Source organism: Protopterus annectens, chromosome 4.part0 (assembly GCF_019279795.1).
Source record: "Protopterus annectens isolate FY-2018-M chromosome 4.part0, PAN1.0, whole genome shotgun sequence".
Taxonomy (NCBI): Eukaryota; Metazoa; Chordata; order Ceratodontiformes; family Protopteridae; genus Protopterus; species Protopterus annectens.
The window spans coordinates 1,494,001,039-1,494,025,412 of NC_056733.1; the positions used below are offsets into that span (position 1 = coordinate 1,494,001,039).

Genomic DNA, 24,374 nt, shown 5'->3' on the forward strand with positions numbered 1-24,374 from the left:
TCAAGCCAGCCTAGTTGTTTTAGGTTATGACAATGATGGGTTCTGAAGAGGGATCCTGTGGCCAATCGAGCGATATTATGGTAGGATGTGCTAAGTTTCTTGAGGTTATATTTAGAGAGATTGGTATAAATAGTGGAAGCATATAGAAGGGTAGAGATAAGGTGAGAACTAGCTAAGGGGGTCTGAGCTTCAGGAGTAAGGAATGATTTGATTCTATAGAGGGAACCAATCTTTTTGTTTATTACTTTTATTGTGTTGTTTATATGAGAATCAAAATTGAGATTGTTGTCAATAGTTATTCCTAGTAGTTTTGTAGTAGCATCAGGAGAAATCAGAGTGTTATCAGAGGAAGTAATAGAGAAGTTAAGAGAGCTTGATTTGTGTGTAGGTGAGAACAATAGCAACTTTGTTTTCTTGGGGTTGAGGAGAAGGCAACGGTCAGAGAACCAGTGTTCAACAGTGGAAAAAGCTTTTTGGGTAAGTGACAGGAGTTCAGTCTGAGAGGAAGCAGTGCAGATTATAGTGGAATCGTCTGCATATTGTATGCAAGTAGTGTTTGGAATAGCTGACTGGAGGTCATTAATAAATATAGAAAATAGGAGTGGGCCAAGTATAGACCCTTGAGGTACTCCTAAAGAGATAGGAAGGAGAGTCGATAGTGAGTTTTTCCAAAGTACTGCCTGCTGACGATTTTCTAGGTAAGATGTAAACCAGGATAAGGAAGAAGGATGAATTGAGAGAGATTGTAGTATATGCAGAAGGAGTTTGTGATTTACCATGTCGAAAGCTTTTGAAAGATCTATGAAGATGGAAGATGATAGGTTAGTGTTGTTACGGTTGTGATTGATAGTGTTGGTAAAGGAGAGTAATGCAGTAGTGGTACTGTGAGAAGGTCTAAAACCATGTTGACTGTTAGCAAGTAGGTTGTTATGGAGAAGGTGGTTAAGGAGTTGTTTATGGATGCACTTTTCCATGATTTTGGCTATAGGTGATAGCAATGCTATGGGACGAAAATTAGAGAAGTCATTAGAATTGCCCCCTTTGTGTAGTGGGATGATGTGAGATATTTTCCAAATGGAAGGGAAAATTCCCTCCTTTATAGATCTATTTATCAGGATTGAGATGGGGTAGGCAATAGCTTTAGCTGCTATCTGCAGAAATTCTGCAGGAAGTTTGTCTGCAGAGGGTGTGGTGGGTCTAAGTTTCTGGAGTAGGGATAAGATAAATGAGGTAGGTACAGGTTGAAGGGAAAGGGGAAGAAAAGTATGTGGAGTAGGAGAGGGTAATTTAGAGATGTCAGGAGGTAAGTGATTTGCTAGAGTTTGGATAGTATTGGTGAAGTAAGAGTTGAAGTCATTAGCTATTTGTTTAGGATTGTTTGGATTAGAGTCCTGGGGATTTGGAGTACGTGACTGACCTGGGGATAGAAGATTATTAATACTAGCCCAGAATTTTTTGGGGTTCTTTTTTTGTGGTTTGTTGTAGTTGAAAGTAATAGTTCTTTTTGTCTGCCAGGATGGCTTTTTTTGTACTATTTCTAAGCTCTCTGAAGTTGTGGTGGTCAGTTAGATTCTTAGTGGAGCGCCATTTATCCCATGTTTTGTTTCTGAGAATAATTTTCTGCTTAGTATTGTTGGATAGCCAGGGTGCTGTTTTAGCTTTGGTTCTAATAGTGCGGCTTGGGGCATGGTTATCTAGTATGGATAGGAATGTAGAATTAAAGTTTTCGACAGCATCATTCAGTGGAAGAAGTTTTAGTTGGGACCAATTACATTGTCTTAGTTCAGCAAGAAACTGATCAGAATTAAATTGTTTTTTAGATCTTAGTGTTTTATAGGTGGTGGGTAAGGCTAGGTTTGATTTGTGCCTAATGATGTAAGTTAGTGAGTGGTCACTTAGGTCATCTGGAAGGGTGCCTAATTGATAGGTTTGTTGTGGAGTATTAGTAAGAATCCAGTCTAGAATGGTTTCCTTATTGTTGGTTTTATTGGTTCTTGTAGGACTACTAATGAGTTGTTTAAATCCATATAGGTTTATATGGGAGGTGGGGTTAGTACTGTTACAGGAGAACCAATTGATGTTAAAATCTTCTAAGACTATTGTTTCTTGAGGGAGGTTGGTAGAGAGTGAATTGAGGATATGTTCAAGTGTGTTAATATTGTTTCCAGGAGGGAGATATGCACATATGATATTTATGGCCTTAGTATTATTGACTTGGAGTTTGGAGCTAATTATTTCAGCATTATTATCAAGGTTAAGAGTCAGATTTAAAGTACTGATTTGGAGTTGGGTTTTGTAGAGAATAGCTACGCCTCCACCTTTTTTGGTAGTGCGATCATGTCTAATGATATTATATCTGGGTGGGCTAATTTCATTGTCTTTGATTGATGGCTTTAGCCATGTTTCAGTTAAGCACAACATATCAAATTGATGTGTTTCAAGGAGGGCATGGATTTGACTAATTTTGTTACAAATACTTCGTATATTGAGATGGGCAATGGAGAAAGAGTTGTTGGGTTTGGAAAGAGAGAGAGATGTAGTTTTATCTAGTACTATGGGTGTTTTTGTTTTATTAAGTTGTGGGCCTGGATTAGGATGGATATCTCCATCTAACAAAAGGTCAAGGAAATTAAGGTATTTTGACTGATGGAGTAAGTAGAAGATATCCGATATTTTCCTGGGTTTAAGTTTACTTAACTTGAAGTGAGTTATTCTATGGTATTTGGCATGTAGATAGTTGGGTTGTGTGTTAAGGTTGAAGAGAGAAGGAGAGAGAGGTGATATATAAGTACTGGTGTACTTAGAGGGGGATGAATAAGAAGAGTTCAATGGATATTCATATGAGGTTAGGATGTAAGTAATTATAAGAGAAGATATAAGTGATAAGCTGAAGAGCTGTTTGAGGTGTGGTGAAGTGATTGGTATAGCCATTATTGTGTGAATAGAGGATGGGAAAGAGCAGGATATAGTTCGAGGTGTATTGCAGGCAGTAGTAGAAGAGAGTGGATAGGGGAGGAGGTGTAGATAATTAGTGGGTGTGGTGTTCAAAGGAGAGATTTGGGTTGGTTAGTGATGTAAAGCGTTTGATTGGGAGGGATAGTATGGGGTGTGTCTACTAGCAGTATAAAGGTAGGACCCCTGAGGGCGGGTGGGAATTGGGGGCAGGGAGCGGAGTGAGCCCGCAGGGCGAACGGAGCGGGTAGAGCTAAGAATGAGAGCTGTCAAGGAAGACAATGTGTAAAGCAGGAAATATAAGCAAGTATGTCAAAGGGTAAGTATGTAGAAGTATGGAATGAGGCTAGAGCGAGAAAAGTAGGGAAGTAAAGAGTTCAAGTGTGGAAAAGGTACCCTGGGATTTGGGTGGAAGGGCGATAGAATAGTTCAGTGAAAGTAAAAACCGTAGAAGCAGGTTGGGGCAGTTAGGTAATGAAGTTGGTGGGCAGTGAGAATGCAGAAGGCAAAAGATACAGCGCCACCTAGTGGATGGTCGCTATGCTACAGGTAAGTGTTCGCTTACAGGAACAGATTGAGAGGAGTTAGATTAAGGAAGTATCACAGAGAGAGAAAAGGCTGGATAAAGGATTTGCTACAGAGAGCAAGAAGGGAAAAATTAGTGGCAAGTTGGCTGCTGGCTATTCTGGGTGGGAAGCTGGCCTAGCGAGACAGAACTATTAAATCTGCATAGTGGTGTAAGGTACAGGTAGCTGGATATAAACGTACTTTATCAGTCTTAGAAGGGTTGTTTTCACTGTAACCTTTATGTGGAATCCAGGATCAGTCAAGTTTCCAATGCTTCCAGGAGGAATTATGCAGGTTATTCAGTACAGGGATGTACTAGTTCATTTAGACTAAAGAAAGTAGGATGAGAGAGGAGGTAGTAAGCCATAAGTTGAAACAGGGATAAGCAGAGAAGGTATATCAGGCACTAGTTAGATATGCAATAGTACATCAGAATAAACCAACACTGTAAAATCACTTAGTAGACACATTACAAAAACAGGTACATTTGAGACTCAACAGTTATAAAAAATGCAGAGATAAAAAATAAACAGTAGTAGATACATCTATATAAAGTCTTTGATTTGTAGTACTAGTCTTTAATTTGTAGTACTAGGCATATGAGATTCTTGTGTCCCTGTATGTGTTCCTCGTGGGCAACGCGTATTCAATATAATTTAGCGTGTAAACCCAAGCTACATATGAGCTATGTTAGGAACACGTGAGCAATAGGCTCGTACAAATACAGTTATTAGAAATGTAAAGGCTAGCACAAGTATCCTTATGCAATGCAATAGGCTTGTTAACTGTAGTTGTTAGAATTGTAAGGGCTATCGCATATATCAAATGCGATACAGATGAGTTTATAAAATATCAAGTCTGATACGTTGCTCGTGTACAAGCACTTTGGACAAGCATAACTTGTTTAACAATGTCTACCACATGTTTGCGATCTAAGCTTCCTAGCGTTGTATGTATGTTAGCATCTAGTGCTTATAAATCTACAACTTTGCCTGTTTAGTACCGTCTAGTGTGCAAGCGCTAGCCAGGAACAGGTAATTTACCCCAGCAGCTACTAGTGTTAAAGCGCTACTCAGGAACAGGTATTTAACCCAGGAGAGACTACATGCTAAGGAAAACAGTGCTCGTATCAGGTTTCTAAAGTCGACAAACCTTACTAGGTTTCACTCATGCTGAGTCGCTATATTAGCGTGAGTGGTGGCAGGAAGAGTGGAGAATTAAATACAATGCATACTACAGATAGCTAGTTTCAGAGCATAAAATGTATCAGAGTACTAAAAATTCAACAAACCATAATAGTATTCCACATGCTAAGTCGCTAAGTTAGCGTAAGTAGAGGCAACAAGAGCAGTCGATTAAACACGCTGCGTTCTACAGAAAACACATTTACAGCATGAAAAGATTTGAAAAACATATACTGGCTAAGTAAACCTCAAGCTAGTAGCATACACACTCCACATATGCAGTCGCTAATGTGGTAGAGCGTTTCAGCAGCAATTAATATGGTTACATTAAACATATACAGATCATTCGGTTTTAGCATATATGCTTAGGCAAAAACAGAATACCTTAGCTGGATAAGCACCTATTAATAGTTCCCATAAAACAACACAATGCTTACTTGTATAAGAGGACAGGAGCCCGGCGCAGAGAGCACAGCAGCCAGGTAAGAACACAGGGTAAGAAGGTTGGCGTCCCTAACTGTGGGGCAGATTTAATATTTCAGACAGGATGTTGTAGTGTAGGGGGTGGAGTAAACTGCAACAGTGGGACAGGGCAGAATACGCGAGAGGGGAGATAGGTAAACAAGGGGTGATTACAATAAAGGGAGGAGCACAGAGATTATAGTAATAGGAGAAGTATGGGGGAAGAGCACTGAGATAATGTGGTAGGTGGGGAGTGGAAGTCCCGGTAGTACGCTGGATAGAAGAGAGGAGCAACTAGGGTGAAAGTAGGTGTAGAGGATGGAGGAAAAGAGCAGAGGCTAAGCAGAGAATATGGTAGGTATATCAGCTAGGTAGTAGCTAAGAGTGAGAGCTGTCAAGGAAGACAATGTGTAAAGCAGGAAATATAAGCAAGTATGTCAAAGGACATACGTCATATGTCAAAGTATGTAGAAGTATGGAATGAGGCTAGAGCGAGAAAAGTAGGGAAGTAAAGAGTTCAAGTGTGGAAAAGGTACCCTGGGATTTGGGTGGAAGGGCGATAGAATAGTTCAGTGAAAGTAAAAACCGTAGAAGCAGGTTGGGGCAGTTAGGTAATGAAGTTGGTGGGCAGTGAGAATGCAGAAGGCAAAAGATACAGCGCCACCTAGTGGATGGTCACTATGCTACAGGTAAGTGTTCACTTACAGGAACAGATTGAGAGGAGTTAGATTAAGGAAGTATCACAGAGAGAGAAAAGGCTGGATAAAGGATTAGCTACAGAGAGCAAGAAGGGAAAAATTAGTGGCAAGTTGGCTGCTGGCTATTCTGGGTGGGAAGCTGGCCTAGCGAGACAGAACTATTAAATCTGCATAGTGGTGTAAGGTACAGGTAGCTGGATATAAACATACTTTATCAGTCTTAGAAGGGTTGTTTTCACTGTAACCTTTAGGTGGAATCCAGGATCAGTCAAGTTTCCAATGCTTCCAGGAGGAATTATGCAGGTTATTCAGTACAGGGATGTACTAGTTCATTTAGATTTATCAGTCTTAGAAGGGTTGTTTTCACTGTAACCTTTAGGTGGAATCCAGGATCAGTCAAGTTTCCAATGCTTCCAGGAGGAATTATGCAGGTTATTCAGTACAGGGATGTACTAGTTCATTTAGATTTATCAGTCTTAGAAGGGTTGTTTTCACTGTAACCTTTAGGTGGAATCCAGGATCAGTCAAGTTTCCAATGCTTCCAGGAGGAATTATGCAGGTTATTCAGTACAGGGATGTACTAGTTCATTTAGATTTATCAGTCTTAGAAGGGTTGTTTTCACTGTAACCTTTAGGTGGAATCCAGGATCAGTCAAGTTTCCAATGCTTCCAGGAGGAATTATGCAGGTTATTCAGTACAGGGATGTACTAGTTCATTTAGATTTATCAGTCTTAGAAGGGTCAAAGGAGGCACTACATTCTGTTATGGGCATGATGAGGAAAAGACGGATGGCAATTTCCTTGAACCTTGAAGATAAATCCCTGATGATCAGTCTGCCCAGATAAAGTGATTTCTGAAAAACAGTGGATACACGGTAACCAAAGGATAGTTCATTATCAATGAAAGTGCCCAGGCACCTGATGATTGAGTCATCCTTCAAAGGGGTATCACCTTTGTGTTTGGTGAATGAGTGCCCCTGTTTGTTGAATGACACAACACTGCATTTCATTTCTTGGCATTGAATTTAAAGCCATGGTCAAGGCATCACTTACCAGTGAGTGCTAGGCTCTCCTGGAGAATCTGGGTGTAAGATAATGAGTTTATGTTCTCTTTAAGTTTACAGTCATTCATAAACATAGTCAGCCATAAGTCCTTGATTTAACCCTTGACATCAAAGAAATAAATACCAAAGAGAAGTGGTCCTTTCTGCTCTTTGGGGAACATCACTGGTAACTACTCTTTTCGATAGTTTGGGTTCTGTTTATAAGCCGCTTAGCTATTCAGTGAATAATACAGGGCTTTACATTAAGTTCAATTAGCTTATCAATAATGCCAGAATTTGGAATGGTATCAAAGGCTTTTGCCAGGTCCAGGTTAGCAGAGTTCTGATATGTCTGCATCTAACACATCAATGTCCTGTTCAAAGAAGTATATCAAGTTCAGGAGGCAGGACTTGCCTTTAACAAACCCAAAATGGCTTGAGTCCTGGGCTTGTAGATTGCCTATATCCTTATCAATAAGTTCTATAACAGTGTGCTCCATTACTAAACAGATAATGCTGGTAAGACTGATAGGTCTAGAGTTCCCACAGTCAGTAGTAGTTCTCCACTTATAGAAATGGACTATTACAGTAGTTTATTATACCTCTGGTATAAATCCAGTGAAGAGGCTGAAACTAAACAGACTTAATAATGAGTCTATGAGTCCGTGTCTGGTACTTACAAGGAGACAACTGGCACATTATCAGGGCCCATGAGCAGCTACTTTTGGCCTTGGAGACAGCTCTCAAGACTTTTTCAGAAGTGATCAGAGGGGGTGGCATGGGCATGCTAATTTTTTGCGGAAAATTAGGGGTGGGAATTGAACAGTAAAGTTTGAGCTACATTTGTTAGCCAATATATTGGCAATGTCCTCAAGTGAGGAGCATGTGCTATTATGTATCAGCCAAGTACACTGCTGGGCATTAGTTCTAAAACTTCTGACTTTGAAGAAGGCTTTGTAATTGTCCTTTACATGGATGGCAGTTTTCAGTTCATACTTGCCTTTGAGGATTTGATTTTGATTCTCAGTTCTTTATTGATCTTTTTTAGTTCTCCTGCAGATGACTGGTTATTAAGTTTCCACATATGGGCAAAGATTTTCTTCCTCTCATTTTATGTTTATACTGAGGTTACACCATCAGGATTTATTCTTGAAACTGGCATTGTATTTGTGTCTTATGGGAACCTATACTTCAATTTTAGATTTAAAGTGGCATAGAAATTATCTGTAACTATGGCAGTGTGTGCGATGAGGTCCTCAGTTAGCTGGAGTAAGTTTGCCCTAAAGTGGTCTCTAAACGTAGAAGGGTTTTATGGCACATCTGTTTTCATCCTAACAGTGAATGTTACTGAGCAGTGATCAGATTTGAGCAGTGATGTTGTTACTACTAAGGTGTTGACCATAGCGGAGAGTTATAAGAGAACCACACCCAATATTTTAGTATCCCGGTTGGGACTAAAAACAGATGGTGCATGCAGCTGGCATTAAGGAAGTTCATGAATATTTGTGCATATAGAATATTGGAGGTGTATCCTTGCCAGTTAAAGGACAAGTAACCTAAGATAAATGTTGGGGTCAATAGGGAAGGATGCTGAATTGTTAAGATGTGCATTGAGGGCTGCAGGTGACATGGAGGGAGTACTGCAGTTTGCTATGAAATGGTACAGAGCTTTACTTACTGACAAAGGAAATGGAGAAGTTCAAGACTGTCCTGCCATAAGAGTCTGGAGGTGAAATGACTTCTTAAGAAGACAGACATACACCTCCTCCAACAGCTCAGTCATTTTCCGTGTTGGGATTGAAAGTGTGGTAAGAATGAAACCCTGCACTGCAGGGACACTGTTACTATTCTGAAACCATGTTTCAGTAACTATACAAATAAATATATTTTCAAAAGTTAGGAATACCTGTAAGGAGTGCAACTTCCTGTAAAAGGCTGCAAGTACAGAACAGAGCTACCTTCATGTGGTCTTGATTTTGTCTGGCTGTGAAGGTGATTTGAGGACACAGACTTTATCTAAAAAGGCACTATGGGGGATGTGAAAGTCCTGGCTGATACACAGTAGACATGGGGGGGGGGGGGGTGAAGGACATCCCTAACAAAAAAGTTATGGTTGTCAATAATCTCCTCCCAAGCTGATATATGTATATCTATAAAAAAAAACCCCATGGAATGACACCAACAGCTAAGCCAATGGTCAGGGTCACTTACCTTTTGACTGTATTCTGGCATCATTCTTGGTGATGAAAAGACACTGCTCAAGACTAATGATACACAAAGTTCTTGTGCATACTCAGAGATTTCCATTATGTCCCTCTTCATATGATCCAGGGTTTTTTTCCTCAAATCATTTACTTCCACGTCCACAATGAGCAGGCTGTATGTGTCCCTAGGGTGAACGGCCTTGAGAGTCCTGGAACCTGAGAGGCAGCTGTCACTCTGTCTTTGTTAAGCCTGGTACATGTTCAACTGGTCATCTGACCATGGAGTTGCCCATGACCAGGATGTTGCTAGCTGTACTGTCTTGGTCTAACTACCTTATGGGTTGCTGTTTGCCAGATAAGTGACCCCTTTCTTCAGTTGTGTTTGAGTGTGCTGTATGCTGGTTTTGATCTGCTGATGAGGGGTTGCGAGCAGGAGATAAATTTGGGGGCTTTGGTTGATTTCTACACCTAAGTATTCTAGAAGGCTTGGCAGAGATCTTTAAACAACATCAGCTTATGACAGGATGGGTGCTGACAGAATGGGGATGCTGCACAGGTGTGGGAAGGGAGTAACACAATGTTTTCCTCACTATTTGTAACTTGACTCTGAAAAGGCTGCCTCCAGTTTAGTTAAATATTTACACTTCTCATAAACACAGTAGGTTGAGTCGGAATTTGTTCTCAGTGGGCATGTGGCAGTTCTTATCTGCCATAAGAAACTAAGTGCTATAATGCTGGCAGTAGGGAGAATAATAAGCTGTCACCCATGCTGACCACACATGTGCTGAGAGTTAGTGAGGGAACGATGAGGTGCTGTGAGAGTATTCAGAGAAAGAAGTCTGTTTGTCTGGTGAAGATTCATGGTCCTGGCCATGCAGTTAAGCACAGCTGGCGGCTAGGCTGCACAGACAAGTGCAGATAAGAGGACACCAGTGCAAGTAAGCACAAGCTGTTTACAGGGAGCAAAATTAGTGTTTTAACTAATTTAACATACATCTCACAGCATTTAAAGGAAGATAAACTAACAGTATGTAAGGAAGGAATTTGCTTGCGCATAGTCCTTAAAGCTACAAAAGTCATGTAACAATTGTTTGCAGAATAATTGCTGGCAGGGTTTGATTGTGTTCTTATACCTACATTGAACAAAACATGCAAAGATCAACTTATCAGGTCAATTAAAATTACATGTATCAAAAAAGAATTAAAAAAAATACTGTATTAATCACATTATACTAGTAGGTCTGCAGACATTTTTTAGTTTTGAATGAGTTCCTTACTAGACTCTTTACGATCTTCAGTAATTCTTCCATTACAACAGCAATTCCTTGATAACCCAGGAGTCTACAGATTGTCTTGAAGTGTGGAGGCCCAACAAAATTACGAAAAGAACTGTAGATATGGCTATATGCAATATTTAAAGGCTGAAAACAAGAGAAAAAACAAATCTCATTTTCTTCTTCATTTAAATGTTAATTATCTGTATTTCTCTTTTCACATCACTTAGTTGCACAGAAGAAAAAAAAGCTTCCTTTTTAGGGTTTATCAAAGTAAAGAAAGGTAATTACTTAATATAAGCATTTGGTTTGAAGAACAGAATTTCCACTGAGTAACTAACCTTAATTTTAAAGCTGAAAGACTACTGGCCCTTTGAGAAGAAAACATTTAAACAATGTTTGTTATGAGATTACGAGGTGACAGCACAAGTTAGGAAAAATGAGATGTGATCAGTGAAAACAGCTCAATTATTTCAGTTTTTATTTTCCTTTTTATCAAATTCAGTGACAACACTTAAAAGAATGAACGACAATGATGATCCTCTTTAAATGAAAGATGTGCGGCACTCAGCCAATTTTGAGAGAGGACAGTCACGGTGGTCATCCATTCACTGGAAAGGGAATACAGGACTTTTCTGCAGAGGGTACAGCCAACCTGTCTATCTTTTTGCCTATGTGCCCAAGTCATGGCTGAAAAGGGTCTTCGGACTATCTCACCTACTTGGTTATCAAATAGTAAACAAATAAACACATAACAGGGAGGAGGAATTACAGCACATCAAAGTGTAACATTTATTTTACCCGAGTGACCGTGTTAATACATAAATTATACATTTAAGTGCACCTCTCTATTTCTTAGTTATAAAGTCAGTGAAAACTTTATGACTAACATTATAGAAAAAGCGGGTAGTTTCTTCCCAAAAATAAATGGTTGAACACCTCAGTGATATTTAGTGAAACTTCAGTAAAAGCATAGTTGGCAACCTTTACCACTACACAGAAGAAAGACTAAAGAAATAGTCACTGAAAATTATTAACGGTATCATTACATGCAGTATAAGTGTACAACAGCCACATTCAGACAGCATTTGCCTCTGTCTTTCAGATTTTATATAATTTCATTACTGTCACAAAAAGTAAAAAGGTAATGATTGGGACTCACAGACAGCTACTGGTCACAGGATTATACAGATGTAAACAAATACACACAGGCACACACATTTATTTATTAATTTACTATAAATTGTTTGTAAATTTGACAAACAGTATGTTCAGTATTCATATAACCCTACCAAGAAGGCCTAGATGGCTAGAGATAGAGGGATAACTGATCATGTGGTTAATTATTTTTTAACAAGAAACACCTTTATGAAATTATTATATATGACATAGGCAATCACACATTTACATAATTTTAGTTGCAACATCATACATCACAAACCACATTGGCATAATTTTAGTTACAAACATTATATATCACATAATCTGTGCAGTCATTGTCAGTCAAACATTACATAGCTCATTCAAATCCTGCCTTCTTTTAAACCTCACTCCTCCTCTGCATATATTTTTCCCACAATTTCCATTTTTTTCAATGTAATTTGCTCCTACCTTTTTCTAAAGATCCCAATTCCAGTTGTTTATCTCTTCTACTATACCCACTACTTCTGGTACAGTTGGTTTAGATTTTGATTTCCATTTTGTAGTAATTGCTTTTTGGTATCCACCATAATTAGACTCAGCTAGGCCTTACTATGTCCAGGTAACTTCAATTCTGTATTATAGATAAAAAAATAATTTCCTTAGTTACACCAATCTGCTCACCTAGTGTCTTTGACAGAGTAGTCTGCAGAGACATTTTAAAGTCTGCCACCTCACTACACTCCCAGAAAATATATTCCCAGTTACCTCTTTCTTCCCCACCACACCTCCAACACTTGTTGTCTACCTGAGGAAAATTTCTTTGCAGTCTACTTGGGGTATAACAATACCTATGTATGCACATCCAAGCAAAGATCCTAAATATTCTAGACTTTGCTGCATATTTGGGAGACATACATATATCCCCCCATTGTTTCTTTGTGATTTGCTTATCAAATCTCTCTTCTCAATCATTTCTAAACTCCTCTGATTGAGTCTTATAGTTATCATGCGATACTTTAAATACTCTACTAATTATTCCTTTTTTAACAGCAGCTTCTGTTCTAGATTCTACTAAAAACTCTACTAGTGCGGGACCTTTGCTTAGGATCCCCCTATTTTTTTCTTTTTGCTTGTACTCTGTTATCAATCTTTGATACGGAAGGCAATCTCTAGCCTGCAGTCCAAATAAATTCTTGATCTTTTCCTATTCTATTACCTATACCTCTCTAATTATATGCTTCCAGTACCTTGGTTCTTTTGCCAGTTTTCTCCAATAACTTCTAGCCCCCCTTTGCCTATGTCTGTATCCTTAACTGCAGTCATCCCTATCGGCAGAATCTCCTTTCTGCATTCCCGTGTTGGCTCGGTTCTTATAATGCTTTCCGCAACTTTATGAATATAACATTCTGTATGATTATTGTTATTCTCCTCAAGGATCTGCATCCAAAATCCCAGTCTCACCTTGTTTCTTGAGCTTCCCCCCTGTTTCATCATCATCATCCCATTTAACTTTGAATTATAGGATTCTGTTTATGCTATGTATAGGAGCCTTAACTGGGTAGCTCTGAAATACCCCTTAAAATTGGGTAATCCCAAAATGACTTGTTCTATTGGAAGAATCAGCTTATCCCACTTGACTCTTGTCATCTTACCATTGCAGATAAAATCCTTCAGCTCTTTATTAATTGCTATCCACAACTTCTCTGACAGATAAAAATATGCCTGACCTGTGTATAAAACTGAAAGGACTAGAAACATGTTAACTGCTTGTGTCTTCCAATCCATATCCATATACCACAGCTTCCAGTTTCTCAGTTTTTGTATTATCTTTTGTTAATCTTTTCCTGCATATCCTTAGCTGCCACACCAGAATCCTTTTTAATCCAGACTCCCAAGTACTTCATTTTATGATGTCTCCATAAATATGGATATTGCTGAACCAATTTGTGTATGGATACATAATTTACAGCTATTGCCTTTGATTTAGCTTCATTAATTTTGTTTCCCCAAAAGATATGAAATTGCCTCAAAATGCCCCACAACACTGAAATGCCCTTTTCTGGTTTGTATAAAATAATATCATCTGCAAATACACCCAGCTTTTCTTGACTACCATACCAATTATATCCTTAAATTTCTAAGTCTCTTATTTTCTTTGCCAATGGTTCTAAATATACTGCAAATAACAAAGAGGAAAGAGGACACACCTGCCCAGATCCTCTGCTCAAACTGAAATTATCAGAGAGGAACCCAACAACTTTAATTTTTGCCTCTGATCCCTCATATATCCTTCTAATTATTTATTTATTTTTATTTTATTTTACATTTGTTAACCGGGAGAGTCCGACTGGATACATGTCCATTTTCAGCGGAGGCCCGGGGAGAAAAGCTCCAAGTACATAACAGACATATGAACATTGTTAATGCAAAAAAAGGAAGATAGTTGAGTTCTAAATACAATATAAAGATACATCACATCTTGGGAAAAAAAAAAACAACAGCAGCATATAAAAAAAAAACATATGTCAGTTACAAAGGCGAAGCGCCTTGTTAAAAAGCGGTTAAGGATAGTGAGGTAAGAGAAGGGTAAATGATAGTGGTTAATCAGGTTTGGAACAGGGACATTGCCAGAGAGTATTGAGATGGGGTTTAAGCTTTTTTTTGAATTGTAGGAGTGAGGGTTCTGAGGTGAGCATGGTCGGTAGGGAGTTCCACATTTTACCTACAAAGTTTGAGAATAGAGAATCCCCAGCAGAATTATTGGCTTTGGTAGTTTGAGCTAAGATCTTATTGGAGGAGCGTAAAGATTGCAGGTTAATATAGGGGTTAATGATGTTTTTCAGAGCTGGTGTTTTCTCTGGGTGATACAGTATCTGGTGAGCCGTTTTGAGTTGGTTGAAATGGAGTTGGCTGGAAAACTCTAACCACCCTAGTTGCTTCAAGTTAGTGCAGTGGTGCGTTCTAAAGGTGGAATTTGTGGCAAATCTAGCTATGTGATTGTAACAAGAAGCAAGTTTAAGGGTTGTCTTGTTTAGGTTTGTAAAGAGGGGGGAGGCATAGAAAAGAGTTGATAGTAGGTGTGTGCTGGCAATTGTAATTTTAGCGTGAGGAGTGAGAAAGTGTTTTACTTTATAGAGAGAGCCAAGCTTATTGACGGTTTTGATGGTAAGATTGAAATGGGTGTCAAATTTAAGGGAGTTATCAATGGTAACACCTAATAGCTTTGTGTGAGCTTCTGGTGATATAGTGATTCCATTGGAGGATGTAATAGAGAAGGTGGGGGGAAGAGTCTTGTTAGTGGGTGAGAAAGTAAGTAGTTTTGTTTTGTTGGGGTTGAGAACTAGTTGTCGACTTGAGAACCATTTTTCTATTAGGTTGAAGGTGTCTTGGGTTGAAGCAGTGAGGTCTGCCAGGTTGGAGGCAGTGCTGATGATAGTCGAATCATCTGCATATTGAATGCATGTGGCATGGGGGGTGATTGTGGGTAGGTCATTAACAAAGATGGTGAAGAGAAGAGGGCCAAGAATAGATCCTTGGGGAACTCCAAGTGTAACAGGTAGGCATGTAGATAATTTGTCCTGCCATAGAACAGCCTGTTGCCTATTGGACAGGTAGGATTGGAACCATTTCAGTGTGGAATTGCTGAGTGATAGTTTTTTTAATGTATGGAGGAGTTGAATGTGGTTCACCATATCAAAGGCCTTGGAGAGGTCTAAGAAAAGAGCAGATGATAGTTTATTATTGTTTCTGAAGTTATTGATGGTATTAGAAAAGGATAGTAGGGCTGATGTGGTACTGTGATTTGGCCTGAAGCCATGTTGGGAGTTAGCTAGAATTTTATTTTTGGTGAGGTGTTCCATCAGTTGTTTGTGGACACACTTTTCCATAATTTTGGCCAGGGGTGAGAGTATAGCTATAGGTCTATAGTTGGTTAGCTCTAGTGAGCTACCACCTTTATGGAGAGGAATAATGTGGGACATTTTCCATATGGAGGGGATGAAGGCTTCTGACAAGGTACGGTTTATGATTATGGAGACGGGATAGGAAATGGCCTCAGCTGCTTTTGGCAGAAACTCAGCTGGGAGAAGGTCAGCTGCTAGCTTAGTGGGTTTTAGTTTTTTAAGAAGAGATGTTATAAAGGATATGGGTACTGGATCGAAGGTAAATAGATGATCTGATGTAGTTGTAGTATTCTGCTGGCATGGGTAGTGGAGTGGGCTGGTTGTTTGTTTGAATTGTGTGGCCAGGGATTGTATAGTTTCTGTGAAGAAACTATTGAATGTGTTAGCAATGTTTACAGGGCACTGTTGTTTGCAAGTTGTTGGAGTGGGGGTGGTTGCCTGCCCTGGGTGCAGGAGCTTGTTTAAGCCTGCCCAGAATTTTTGTGGATTATTAAGGTGTTTGAGTTGGAGGGGGAGGAAGAAGTTTTTTTTATCATTTAAGATCATTCTTTTAGTTTCATTTCTAAGTTGCCGGAAGGTTTGGTGGGTGTGTGGGTCTTTAGAGGTACGCCATGTGACCCACATCTTGTTTCTAGATAGGATTTTGGATTTTGTTTCCTTAGAGAGCCATGGTGCGGTTTTGGTTTTAGTTCTAATGGACCATATTGGAGCATGGGAATCTAGAATCTTGAGGAAGGTGGTGTTGAAGTAGATAACTGCCTCTTCAAGAGGAAGAGACTTGAGTATTGTCCAGTTGTGGGCTTTAAGTTCAGTTTGAAAAATGGAGGCGTTGAATTTATTATTATTCCTGATTTTTTTTTATGGTTGTAAGAAGGGGGTGATTTTCTTGAATTTGATAACATAGGTGAGTAAGTGATCACTCATGTCCTCTGGGTGAGTACCTGCTGAGTACTGGTCAGGATCTTTATTAGTAAGGATCCAGTCCAGGATGCTGTCTTTGTTTTGGGGTTTACCTAGTCTGGTAGGAGTGGATATGAGCTGAGAAAAGCCATGTAGATTTATGCTGCTAGATGGGGAACTAGATGAGAAGGAATTCCAATCGATGTTGAAGTCACCTAACACTATGGATTCCTGGGGGTGAGTTTGAGTTAACCAGTGGAGAAAGTCCTCTAAGGTTTTGTTATTATTGTTGCCTGGGGGGATGTCAATACATGCTATATTTATGCTTTTATGTTTGTTTGGTTGAAGTTTTACAAGTAGAATTTCGGCATTGTTTGTTAGGAGGGGTTGTGGAGAGGCAAGGGAGATTTGTAATGTATTTTTGTAGAGTATGGCTACACCGCCACCTTCTGAGTTATTCGGTCTGCTCTTAGTATATCATACCCTGGTGGGATTATCTGTGTGTCTTCGTACTTGGTTTAAGCCAGGTTTCTGTGAGACATAGTAGGTCTGGGGAACAAGTAGCTAAAAGGGCATGTAGGTTGTGAATCTTATTGTTTACACTTCTGATGTTTAGATGACAGGTCAGAAGAGAGTTAAAGGGTCTAGAGTTTAGATTGAGAAGTGGAGGGAGGATAGGGTGGAATTACAATTGAGTGGAGGGAAGGGCCAGGGTTGGGGTGGATATCACCATCTGTGGCTAGTCTGTGATTCAGAGTGGTAATGAATTTGAGGGCTTTGAGTAGAAGTTTGTAGTAATGTTTATCATTTGGCCTAATATTGGTAGGTTTGATAATTACATAGCGTTCGAGTTCTAACAAGGTGGGTGAGTAGGAAGTTGAGTCATGGCCTCTGTTGTTAATTATGGGTGAGGGGTTGGTTTGGTAGCCTGGGTGGTGGAAGCCTATGTAAGACCAGGTTTCATATGGGGTAGCTAGGTAAGGGACAAGTAGGAGGGGAAAAAGAGTTAGTATGATAAGCTTCCTGGGTGGTGTCATATTCCGTTTGATCTTAGAGGGCGGTAGTGAGGTACAGGAAGTTAGTGGACAGTAGGGGGAGTGGTTTGAGGTTATAAAAGTACGAGTACTGGGGCGGGTGGGAATAGGGGGCAGGGCGGGGAGCGGAGCGAGCACGAGCACTCGTGCGAGTGCTCGCGGAGCGGGGTTTACACTAAGCCACTAGAGCCCAGGTTTCAAGATGTAACTCCTGAATAATTAACTTGCAGGTGAGTAATCTCATCTAAACAAACACCAGGTTCAATGCCTATGCTTTGGGAGCTTGTTTTTACAATTTTATAGCAGTTTGAAAAACACAGATAAAATTGCATACAGTGAAATGGGACCTCAGTGGCAATACCTCAATCCCATTTCATTTGACTTAGAACAACTTTCAACTATATATTTCTGTATGAACTCAAAACTGCCCTCTGTGAACATGATGTGACATGCAAATGTTTTAAGGACAATGATTAAGAATCATAATTTACTAACAGGATAAGAAGGGATGAAATAAAAATGGTGATCTGTGACCAATCTACTAGATAGCCCCAGGAATAGATGGTATTCCTGTGGAAGTTTTAACCTTATAATTTTATCAGGAAATGCAAATGCCTCCATTACCCTGCTCATAAACTCCCAGATTAGTCTGTCAAATGCTTTCTCTGCATCAAGACCCACCAACAGCAATGGTATTTTCTAACATTCTGCTTCCCTCTGGATCATCAGTGTTCTGTTAACACTGCCAAATGTTTGTCTCCCTTCCACAAAGAAAAACACACTGATCCATATCAATCAATTTTGGCATCAATTTTGCCATTCCTTTAGCCATTATAGACATAAACACTTTATAATCATGGTTTAGGATTGAAATGGGCCTGTATGAAGCTGGATCTGATGTATCTTTGACATCTTTAGGTATTACAGCCACCACCACATTCTTCCAAGATGTTGGTGCTTCTCCTGCTCTTAAAATAATGTTAAACCTTCCATATCTTTTATCAGTTTCCACACTTCCACAGGAATACCATCTATTCCTGGGGCTATCTAGTAGATTGGTCACAGATCACCATTTTTATTTCATCCCTTCTTATCCTGTTAGTAAATTATGATTCTTAATCATTGTCCTTAAAACATTTGCATGTCACATCATGTTCACAGAGGGCAGTTTTGAGTTCATACAGAAATATATAGTTGAAAGTTGTTCTAAGTCAAATGAAATGGGATTGAGGTATTGCCACTGAGGTCCCATTTCACTGTATGCAATTTTATCTGTGTTTTTCAATATTGGCATTTTTAGCAGAGGATCATAGGAACATAGGAGGTTACTATAGGATACTAACATAGGATACTAACATAGGAGGCCCCCTGACATCTCAGATGCTCAGGTAAGAGCCGTCCTCTCCAAAGCAAAAAACACAGCATCAATGGGACCAGATGGTGTCCCGGGCTGCATCCTACATGAACTCCAAGAACAGCTAAACCCAAACATAAAACTACTGTTCAATCTCAGCCTTACTACAGGATATGTACCTAAAGAGTGGCGTACAGCAACAGTGGTCCCTCTCCACAAAGGTGGTGCTTCAACGGATCTTGGAAACTATCGCCCCATAAGCCTGACTAGCTTGGTCTGCAAAGCTATGGAAAGGATCATCATGGACCTCATAAATAAAGATATTGGGGACCTACAGACACTGGATCCTACCCAGTTTGGCTTTGTTAAGGGCAGATCCTGCCTCTTAAACCTGGTAGATTTCTTTGAAACAGTCACCAAGGCCATTGACGAGGGGAAGGTGGTCCACACAGCCTACCTGGACCTCGCAAAAGCCTTCGATACAATACTCTACTCGGGCATTATAGATAAGCTCACCAGCTTAAATATAAACCCCTATGTCACTAGATGGGTTGCAAACTGGCTCAAGGACAGAACCCACATGGTTAGAATTGCTGGAGCCATGTCAGACTACAAACCAGTTACAAGTGGCGTCCCACAAGGCTCAGTCCTCGGACCTCTCTTGTTCGGTATATACTTCTCGGAGGTACAGGCCAACACGGAAGGACTGTGGCTGACCAAGTTCCCAGATGACTGCAAACTGGGCACCATAATCGACTCTCCAGCCGACACAAGCATCCTCCAAAAGGGCCTCATAGAAACAGACAACTGGTGCCAGAGCCATGGCCTCAAGCTAAACGCCAAAAAGTGTATAGTCATCCCCTCTGGCAAAAACAAAGTGCCCACAAATTACCACATAGGTGGTAATCCATTAAGTACAGAAGAAGTAATTAGGGACCTGGAGACCCAAGTGGATAGCAATCTCTCATTTGACAACCATGTGGCCAAAGTGGTTAGAAAAACATTTTATATAGCCCACCTAATCATGAAGGGATTCACATCTAGATCAGGGGAGGTCATCGTGCCTCTTTACTCATCCCTCATCGGGCCCATAATTGAGTACAATGCCCATTTTGGGATGTACCTTACCAGACACCTGCAGCAACTGGAAAGACCCCAAAAGTACCTCACCAAGAGGATCAAAGGGCTCAAAAAGATGCCATATGCTGCCCGGTTAAAGAAACTCTAGCTCTACTCAGTGGCATACCACCTGCTCAGAGGCGATCTGTGCCTGACGTATAAAGCCATGTCCAACCCGGAATTAATGGACATGCTGCACCTCAGAAAATCCAAATCCCATCGAGCTACGCGCTCGAGAGAATTGAACCTCAGCACTGAAATAAATAGGACATGCTGGAGGGACAGATTCATAACCCAGAGGCTCCCTTCACTCTGGAATAAAATCCCAGTCCAGGTTAGGCAGAGTCCCTCATTGACACTCTTCAAGAGGAATCTTGATGAGTGGATGGGAGATCAAAGGTTTACCCCGGGTATCACTTCTGTATCACTGTTAGACAGAGGCACAGTATACTAACCTCGAAAAAGGGCATAGCAAAATTAATTTAAAATGGGTGGCGAAAGCCAAACACACTCTGGCTAGGTTAATAAATGCCCTAGGGCAGACAGCCTAGTATGAACCTATGAACTAGTCTAATGGTCCCCGGGCCCTTACAAGCCTAGCCAAGCTCAACTCATGCTCCCAAGGGTGTCTGGTTCATGCAGACACTAAAATCAGCATAATGGATAAGTCTGTGGGTATGTTTTTGAGTTAGTTGGGAATATTTCTTTTGGCAGGGTTGTGGTTTAGTGCTTACTTGAGACTGCTTTTACATTTTTCTTGCTTATTTAGAAATACTGAAGTACAAAAATACTGAACGGCAATGCACTGATCTAATCAAATCACTGAAAATTCATTTCACTGAATCACATTTCACTGAAAGTAAGTACTGTTGGGCAAATAAAATGTATATGCCATTTTCTCCACTGTAGTGCGATCCTGTGGTGGTGATGCGGTACCGTTGTTGCCTCACAGTAAGACGATGTCCTGTTCGATTCTCAGCTACAGCGTCTTCTGTGGGTAGACATGCGTGAATGGGCATACCTTAATTGAAGGTTGTGCGTCACGGCTGGCAACTCGGCAAGTAGAAATCTACTGCCAATCATTAGTGGACCGGAGCGCCGCTGTGGAGACCCCTAACCGGGAAAAGCCGAAAGACACAAGTGCTATCCTGGATTTATTATATATAGTTAGGGTGTGTGTAGCCCCCCTACTTAGCTTTTATATTTATGAATCTCATTTCACTCCCTCTAACTACATATACTAACACCAAGATTGCACTACAGTGGAGAAAAGGGCATATATGTTTTATTTGCCCAACAGTACTTACATTCAGTGAAATGTGATTCAGTGAAATGAGTTTTCAGTGATTTGAACTTTCAACGATTTGATGCTAGTGTTTTGAAATGCAGTGCAATGATTTTTCAGTGAATCAGAGTAGACCCATATATGTATATATAATATATATATATATATATATATATATATATATATATATATATATATATATACACACATACACACAAAGATACAGCTATAGATATACATTTGCATATAAGACTGCCACTTCATCATGAGCTGATACAAATACACTGCCTTGCGATATATATATATATATATATATATATATATCTATATATATATATATATATTCATTTTACATTTGTTGACCGGGATTATGCGACTGAGCTGAGGAGCCCTTTTTCAGTGGAGGCCTTTAGTTTTTGTTTTTTTTTTGTTTTTTTTTTTAATGTCAGCATTTGAAAATGTAATAGTTCGATCATTTCATTTCGATATTTAGTGATTCGAACTATTACATTTTCGAAATGCTGATATAGACCCCTTTTTCAAGTCTTCAATAAAAATGCAAAAGCACATGCACATTTTATAGTCAAAACTTCATCAACTACATAATTAAAAATCAGTTAATACATAAATTAAAAAACAATTACTCACATTCAATCTTATACTTATTTAAAGAGGGGGTGTTTCCAGCTCTGATTTAATACACACATAATTATTTAATTCTGGGTATATGTGAGCTTGTAGTTTTAAGATCCACTTTAATTCTGCATGTTCCACTTGATTATTAAAATTACCTATCCTCTTATCATTAACAACAATTTGTAAAACTCTAAAACCAAATTCATATGTAGGAAATTCCATAATGTGTTTGGCTAGAGCATTTAATTTATTCTTATTTCTAACATCATACATATGTTGATACATCCATTCTCTAAGACGTTTCTGTGTTTTGACTATATAAAAGCATTTGCATGCTTTACACTCTGCCATATAGACTAAATTAGTTGTATTACAAGGGGCATACAGTCTAGGCTGGAAAATAAAGGGTAAAAATGGATGTTTAAACTAATGAATTGTGAATATATACCAACACATCCTACAGTTATTACAAGAATATGTTCCTAGTTTATTTGATGCAACAACTTTCCTCTGCCGACCATTACAAAGCAACTGTTTCAAATTGTTTTTGTTTTTATATGCAAAACCAGGAGCTGCACCTATAATTTTCTCTGTTTCTCTATCATCATAAAATACCAGTTTCTCCTAATTATATCACATACTTTATTGCTATGACTGGCATATTTAGTAATAAAGTGCAACCTATTCTTCTTTGTAACTGCATTTGTTGCATGCACTATACCTATGGTACTATTCTCATTGCCTTTTTGAAGGTGCTATCTTTAATGTCTCGTTAAAGTTTCCTTACATCCCCTCTCCATAAATAACTGATGAAAATGATCAAATTCTTTCTATCAGCATGCACATTACATATATTATTAACTCTAGCCAGTTGTCCTTTAATAATATTCGGAAATCCATGCCTAGGATGCATGCTGTTATAATCCAAAAGACTGTTTCTCCAACATGTTCATAGGTTCATAGATTTTTTTGAAATAGCTTAGTATTTATATTTCCTGACTTGTCTCTGTATACAGAGACATCGAGGAAATCAATACTCTAATGGGAATAAGATACCGCGAACCTTAAAAAATCTGTTGTAGACTCCAAGTATCTAATGAAGTCAAACAATAGAGGTAACCCTCCATCCCAGAACATAAAAGTATCACCAACAAAGCACCTATTTTTAAGATGTATAAAATAAATATGTCATTAAGATGAGTATAGTTTTTGAGGTAAGTGGTTACAAAAACCTAGTTTTATCATGATGTAGTTGCACGAAGGCAAGACAATTACAATAGAATGTTTCTCTGTGGCAATTTGCTTAATAGATTTTTGAAGACAGTAGAAAGAGTAGTCAAGGAAGATTAGAGAGAGCTAGTGAGAAGAGTGAGTTAAGGGCAGAAAGTAGATTAAGGTATGAGAAGTAGGGGATGTTAAGGAGGAAGAGTGCAGTGGCAGGACCAGTGACTTTTAAAGTGCTCATTGGTAACTGTCTTAAACTGTTTAGGATGTGTAAGGGTCCTGATTTCTAGTGGGAGCCTATTCCAAGCAAAAGTGGGGTGATAGCTATACATGTTGCATCCAAATTTAGACTTTAGAGCTTCAGAGAGGTCTGGAGGGAGAATAATGGGAGATGAGAGGGGATAGTGCTGGAAAGTAGGAAGGCTGGTATAGGACAGAATGGATGATCTGGAGCTGAGAGAGAAGAAGAGAAGAATATATGTATATGTATATATATATATATATATATATATATATATATATATATATATATATATTTACTATTGAAATTCTGAATCCACTTCAGAACGTTGACCCGAAATGCTGAATTCGGAATTTTGAAACAGCAACCAAGGCAAAAAAAATACATTAACTTCAGTAGTTCGATGTATTTGACATAACAGGAGGTGATGTCACTCACCTCCTGCGATGCTAATTAACATACCATTACACTCTACAATCAATGCTATGTTAAATCTACTATTTTGCAGGGGGCCCCTTGGACCCCCTGCACATTAAATATACCAACTCCGAGATCACACTACAGTGAGGACATGGGCTAATTCCCTGTTCCTCAGTGAACCGCAATCTCCGTGCACAATGTCGAACCTAAATACTCGAACTACACTACCCTTTTTGCTGTAGTGTTGTCAATACATTTTGGTTCAACATTCTGCCGACTTGAAAACTGCCATTCGACCACATACTGGTCGACTGATGCAGTTTCAAGGTGTTCAGTGTAAACCATACACACACATATATATATATATATATATATATATATATATATATATATATACACACACACACACACACACACACACATACATATATATATATATATATATATATATATATATATATATATATATATATATATATATTGCAGGGGCATGCCCTCTACACTTTCTACACCCTCCTTTTCTTAAATATACTAACTCCATGGAAGCACAATAGGGAAGAAAGGGAAAATTACATGGACACAGTAAGCCCACTCCACTGTTACAGAAAAACAGTGCACTTGCAAAATCTTCAGCTTCACCTCTGCTGCAGACAAAATCACAACACATAGCACAACAGCACAAGTGACAATAAAATTAAATGACAGTATGTCCGATACTATTTCGAACAGCAC

At 39.2% G+C, this 24,374-nt stretch overlaps 1 protein-coding gene across 2 annotated transcripts in view; it reads right to left on the bottom strand.

Annotated features, from left to right (window-relative positions):
- Window positions 1–24,374, bottom strand: part of CYFIP2 (cytoplasmic FMR1 interacting protein 2) — a 2,832,302-nt gene that overhangs the window by 631,611 nt on the left and 2,176,317 nt on the right. The window contains exon 24 of one of the 2 annotated variants that reach the window (XM_044069334.1): window positions 10,388–10,531. The exons of the other annotated variant lie outside the window; for it this stretch is intronic. Coding sequence (XP_043925269.1) covers window positions 10,388–10,531 — 144 coding nt within the window. The remainder of the gene's footprint in view (window positions 1–10,387; window positions 10,532–24,374) is intronic. 2 annotated transcript variants of the gene reach the window in all.